The 6,550-nt window shown below is 50.3% G+C and overlaps 1 protein-coding gene across 1 annotated transcript; it reads left to right on the top strand.

The window, feature by feature from the left end:
- Positions 1–263: 263 nt before the first annotated feature.
- On the top strand, positions 264–5,483 carry FAM110A (family with sequence similarity 110 member A). The gene is made up of 2 exons (XM_073607348.1): positions 264–421; positions 2,930–5,483. Exon 2 carries the CDS (start codon positions 3,014–3,016, stop codon positions 4,004–4,006), a length of 993 nt encoding a protein of 330 aa, XP_073463449.1. The 5' UTR covers positions 264–421; positions 2,930–3,013; the 3' UTR covers positions 4,007–5,483.
- Positions 5,484–6,550: the final 1,067 nt, after the last annotated feature.

Raw genomic sequence — 6,550 nt, forward strand, 5'->3', positions numbered from 1 at the left:
GGAGCTTTGCGCGATTTCACGCGTTTGTCAAGCGCTTTCCAGTGCGGAGAGGGACGGAAGGATTTGTCTCCTCCACACCCTGGACCCCTGAGAACTATATACCTGCTGAGCAAAAAAAAAAAAATAAACGGAAGCTTTTGTCCATGCCAGCCAATCAAGAATGTGCGTTGACATGCAGCGTGGAATTTGGTTGGCTACTGTGAGTAGCTGCTTCCCCTATTCTGCAGTGTCTAATGAAGAGTTAATTGCTGGAATAGTCATTCCATTACACAAACAGGAAGAGGTGTGCTGGCTCTGGGGGCGGGGTTATACTTAAGGCCAGGTGATCAGGAGCAAGTCCATGTAGACACAGTGAGGAGAGAGGGAGCACCTTGACCCCCCACCTGTGTGTTGGAGGTGACTGACCTGGATGTGACATTGGGTAAGGGTACAATGGAGGATCTTTGGGTTTTATGTAATACCAGGCGGGGGGCTAAGATCCTTGTAGACTCAGGTGACATTCCTGTTCAAATTGTGCTAGACTGCTCAGTCTGCATGTCGCTGAACACACAGGAGTATTCCAGGGAGGGGGGGGTGGCGGTGTTATCCTTTTGTTTTTATTTTAATCCTGTAGCCCATTATTTGGAATAAGCAGCACTTTCTCCCCCCTCCCTCCTCCTCGGTGTCAGCTCTGATGGACAGGTCATTGTGATTGGGGGTGTAATTGGATTGCCTGCTACCCCCCCCCCCCCCCCCAAACCCTCCTTTATTCCCAGCTATCTTACAATAGGAGGAGGGGTGTAGAAGCTGCTGCTACACCAACCCCCATTCTCAGGGGAGGCTTTTTGTAATTTGGGTCACTAGTTGCCCTGGAGATGCTTGGCTGCCCACCCAATATTGATGACATGCGGTCATGTGACCACCAGTAATGTCACCCGGTGAAATCCGCAGGCAGAGCACATTTACGTACGATTTTTTTTTTTTTTTTTTTTTTTTTTTTAAATACATGGAGACCTCTGACCGTACATTTACACAGCATACACATTGACGAGTGTCTTTGAATTGCATATCCTTTAGGGGTGTAGGTTTTGCGTATATGCATTGGGGGGGGGGGGTGTAGGTTTTGCGTGTGTATATGCATTGGGGGGTGTAGTGTGTGTGTATGTGGTTTTAGGTTTCGCGTACATGCATGGGAAGGGGGTGTGGGTTTAGGTTTCGCGTACATGCATGGGAAGGGGGGTGTGGGTTTAGGTTTCGCGCACATGCATGGGAGGGGGGGGGGCGTTAGGTTTCGTGTACATGCATGGGGGGGTTAGGTTTTAGGTTACTTGCATGGGGGGGGGGGGATAGGTTTTACACGTATGCAATGGGGGGGTGTAGGTTTTGTACACATGCATTGGAGGGGGGGGGGGGTGTTAGGTTTGCGTACCGTATATGCATTGGAGGGGGGGGGTTTTAGGTTTGCGTACCGTATATGCATTGGAGGGGGGGGGTTTAGGTTTGCGTACCGTATATGCATTGGAGGGGGGGTTTAGGTTTGCGTACCGTATATGCATTGGAGGGGGGGTTTAGGTTTGCGTACCGTATATGCATTGGAGGGGGGGGGGGTTTAGGTTTGCGTCCCGTATATGCATTGGAGGGGGGGGGGTTTAGGTTTGCGTCCCGTATATGCATTGGAGGGGGGGGGGGGTTTAGGTTTGCGTCCCGTATATGCATTGGAGGGGGGGGGGTTTAGGTTTGCGTCCCGTATATGCATTGGAGGGGGGGGGGGGTTTAGGTTTGCGTCCCGTATATGCATTGGAGGGGGGGGGGGTTTAGGTTTGCGTCCCGTATATGCATTGGAGGGGGGGGGGGTTTAGGTTTGCGTCCCGTATATGCATTGGAGGGGGGGGGGGGTTTAGGTTTGCGTCCCGTATATGCGTTGGAGGGGGGGGTTTAGGTTTGCGTCCCGTATATGCGTTGGAGGGGGGGGGGTTTAGGTTTGCGTCCCGTATATGCATTGGAGGGGGGGGGGGGTTTAGGTTTGCGTCCCGTATATGCATTGGGGGGGGGTTTAGGTTTGCGCCGTGTATATGCATGGGGGGGGTTTAGGTTTGCGTCCCGTATATGCATTGGGGGGGGGGGGGTTTAGGTTTGCATCCCGTATATGCATTGGGGGGGGAGGGTTTAGGTTTGCGTACCATACATGCATTGGGGTGGGGGGGGGTTTGGTTTGCGTGCCGTATATGCATGGGGGGGGGGGGTTAGGTTTGCACATGTGCACTAAACGTTTAGGGCTCTTTACACTCCAAATTTTGTAAACCTTGGGAGGAGCACTGCTTATAAAAATTCTATTTACAATTCAGGGGCATGTATTGTAAAAACCCTCGGAGTCCCATTTTATAGAATGGTAAGAGTTCAGGAAATGCACAGTAGGCGCTGTGTGTTTTTAAATCTTGCTCCCTTCTAAAGGCAGATGACGAGGGACTACAAGTGCCAGCTTGCACACGTTTTGGAGACGTGTGTCCAACAGACTCTGTCATAACTGGAGGAATTAATCTCCTCTCTTCATTGTAACTTTCATTCTTTTTTTTCTTTTTTGTCCCAGAACGGGGACTAAATGGAAATTTCCAGGCATTTGGTTGCAGATCCGGGGACAGATGTCCAGGGAAAGGAGGGGGGGGGGGATGCTCAGAGAGTCGGTGATGCTGGTTAGTTATTCTGATGCCAGCAACTGCCATTCAGGGTGGGTGGGAGCTTCAGGTTTTTTGAAGAGGTGACTGGGAAAGGATTGGGAGAGAGCAGCCGGAGGGGGGAGGAGAACAGTCCACTTAGTGTAAAGGGAGATCCCGCCTCTAGCTGTGTGTGATCCTGTGGCTTTGTGTGTTTGTGATGCTGTCAGACCGGCACGCACTTGTAAGCCGCTACCAGTAAGTTGATCTTTCTCTCTCTCTCTCTCTGCGTTGCACAGGAACGTGAAAGAAGTGACAGGAGGCCCAGGAGATGTGAAGAGCGCTTGTCATCGCAGCGAGGTGTCCACTTGCAGGAGGTGACCATGTCTGTCGGCACATTGCAATCGGGTGGGATGGGAGCCCCGCTCACTTCGGTGATGCCCTTTCGCATACTGAACAAAGGCCCCGAATACTTTCGGCGTCAGGGGGAGAACGGAGCTCGGAAGCCCAGCGCGGTGGAGAGGCTGGAAGCCGACAAGGCGAAGTACGTGAAGAGCAAGCAAGTGGTCAGTACTAAGCAGGAGCCCATCAGGCCAGTCCTGTCCAGACAGCCGCTCTTCTCTCCAGGTGTGCGGAGGGTGCTGCTTACTCCGAGTCGCAGATGCTCCCCCACCGCCCCTCGCGGGGAGAACAGGGCTCCCAAAAGTTCCTTGAATCTGGAAACGCTGAACAATCTGATCAATATCTGCGACAGCCCACTGACCTCTCCGCGGGCGGACAAAGCTCCATGGCAGGAACCGGAGAAGATGCAAAATTCGTCCACCCCAAGCACCCCGGTCAGCCATCGGACTCCCAACACAATGGCGGTGCGCAGAGTGGATGTTCGACCGGGTGATGTAGTACCCCACGTTCAGTGTCCAGAGATCCTTGTCAGCACATCGGTCGAGTCCCCCGCAAAATCAACCCTGCCCGTTGACAGCCCCCTCTGTTCACCCGCCAGCACCCCGAACGACCCCGGCAAAAAGCAAACCCTCCTGCACCGTTCCAAGTCCGACCTGAGCGACCGCTACTCTCGGGCCAGCGCCAACCTCGAACGTTTCTTCAATTACTGCGGACTGGACCCCGGCGAGGTTTCCAATATCGGAGCGGAGCACTTTGTCCGCGCCAGCTCCGACATCGTGTCCCTCAAGATCCACAGCGTCAGCGCTGAAAGTTCGGAGTACGCCCAGTCCCAGGTCAGCGTGGCCACCGCCGAGGAGACGCCGGCCTCCGCGCGGATTCCGTACGGGATCTCCATCATCGAGCGGAACGCCAGGGTCATCAAGTGGCTGTATGGACTGCGTCAAGTCAGAGAGGCCCAGAAGCTGTCCACGTAGTTGGGGCATGTAATGAACTCTGTGGACGTTATCGGTCAAGACTGAAGAGCCGGACTCTCCTCGTTACATGGTACGACCCCTCTGTTTGGGAGTATTGGAAAGTTTCATAGTGTTAGGATTGTACTTTTTTTATTTTTTTTGTTTTAATGTCCACCCTAAATTGGGACTCGGGATTTGCACGAGGAGTTGACCATTCAACAGACCTTTTTATCTATCGATCAGCCATCTAAGGCCAGCCCCTAGGCATGGAATGTCTTCCTCAACAACGAACACCCCCCCCCCAACCCCAGCGCTCAGAGGATTTCTACACCATCTCCATAATGTACAGACAGTAGGAGCCTAGAGATCTTTAACTAGGACGCTCAAATAGGGGGGGGGGAGAATCAGACAGATAACTGTAGGAAATGCAAACAGGAGGGTGCAAACGAATGGTGCATTACCAAAAGATCTATAAATAAAATGGACCGAAAAGCCGAATTCATACGCTCAAAAAAAATGCAAGCAATCGAGCCAATAACAGATCCAGTGCTGGTAAAGTGTCACCTGATGCAATGCACCACAATTGTGGCAAGCTGTTGTGTTTCAGGGGACACACCCCCTTCCTCAGAGCTATCGTGCCTCGGAGGAAATGGGGTGCATCCCCTAAAACGCGTCGGCTTGCCACAATCTTAGTGCGCTGGGTGATGCTTCATCAGCACTGGATCTGTTAAAGGGGAAAATTCAACCATTGTATCCCACCGATGAGTATGCATTTTGGCTGTCCGGTCTATAAATCTCTTGGTTATGCACTAGTCCAGTGATGGAGAACCTTGGCACCCCAGATGTTTTGGAACTACATTTCCCATGATGCTCATGCACTCTGCAGTGTAGTTGAGCATTACGGGAAATGTAGTTTCAAAACATCTGGGGTGCCAAGGTTCGCCATCACTGCACTGGGCGTTTTGCGTCGTCCTGTTTGCGTCCTCCTTGCTTTTCCTATGGCATGTTTTCCATCTGCTGTGACAATAACCCTCCGTAGCATCGTTTCTGCCAAATGTATCTTGCAGACATTTCCCAGCTTGCTGGACATCTTTGAACTGTGGCTTAACTGTTTTGCTCATCTGGTGTTTATTTTGATTAGAAAAAAAAAAAAAATCCACACTGCTTTCATGTCAGCAGGTACAGGAAAACATGTTTGGAGGAGGTTATGTACACACAGCACAAGCCAGCACTTGGGAAATGTACGCAGCTGTGGCACTGTACCCGCAGCTCTGATCCGCCTATGTGTATAACTAACTCTGATTTGCCAGAGAAGTAGAATATTTTGTTTTTTTTCTTTTTCTCTGCTCTAACAAGTGTTTAAAGCAGGATGGATGTATTGTGTGCTAGGCTATGTGGGCTCAGTGCCCCATTAATGTGCTCAGCATAGACATAAGATGTATGAACAATCTTTTCCTTTTGTTTATAACCCCCCCCCCTCCTTTTTTTTTTTTTGTTTTTTTTTTTTTGTTTTTTTTTTTTCTCCTCTCCCATAAACCAGAACCAACATCTAATGTTTTATCTAGAACTTGCCAATGTCATGACTGTTATATAGATAGCCTTAGCAGGAGGGCAGTCTGTGACTTGCCAGCCATAGTGGAGCAGTCAGACATGCCACATATTGGCCTTGGTAAGCCACAGTTGCCTCCTCCTGTTTGAATTCTGTAATTATGCAGTATGTTGTACAGATATGTATTGGTAACCTGCAGCTCTCACTCTGGAGGGACTACATGTCCCAGCATGCCCTTCAGCATGCTAGAGCGTTTTCCTTTTAACAGCTGGAAGACTTGCGTATGTGTGCCACACGACCCTCTGTAGACGCACAACTACTATGTGCGCTCCGTACAGCTTAGCTTTGCCTTAATGCTGACTTACTTGAATCAAACCTCTTCCAGCCTGAGGCTGTTACAGGGTGCCTGCCCTTTTATTTCCAGAACATGAACTGAGCCCTTAAAGTGTGCAGTGTTACCCGAATGGCACAACCTGTTTTATTAAAAAGCACAATAAACCTTTTTTGTTGTTGTTGTAGCCTTGTGTCGCTGTGAGCTTAATGCATGCAGGTAATGTTTTGTGTCATGGTTGCAAATGTCCTTCAGTTACTTCTTTAATCTATTCCAGCAAGGGCTTGTTAACATGTGAGGTTTGGGGGGGGTGGTAGAACCCTGCTTTTGAGCTGTGCTTTTACCCCTATTCCCCCCCCCCCCCTTAGCTGCAGAGGCAGCAACTGGGGTATATAAATGTTGCAGTGCGTCAGCGCAGGGTTGAAGTAGCAGATGCAATGGGGGTTATTTACGAAAGGCAAATCCACTTTGCATTGCAAGTGCACTTAGAAGTGCAGTCGCTCTAAATCTGAGGGGGTAGATCTGAAATGAGGGGAAGCTCTGCTGATTTTTATCATCCAATCATGTGCAAGCTAAAATGCTGTTTTTTTATTTTACTTGCATGTCCCCCCTCGGATCTACAGTGACTGCACTTCCCAGCGCACATGCTGTGCAAAGTGGATCTTCCTTTAGTAAATGACCCCTA

This window comes from Aquarana catesbeiana, linkage group LG12 (genome assembly GCF_042186555.1).
Source record: "Aquarana catesbeiana isolate 2022-GZ linkage group LG12, ASM4218655v1, whole genome shotgun sequence".
In the NCBI taxonomy this organism is placed as follows: Eukaryota; Metazoa; Chordata; class Amphibia; order Anura; family Ranidae; genus Aquarana; species Aquarana catesbeiana.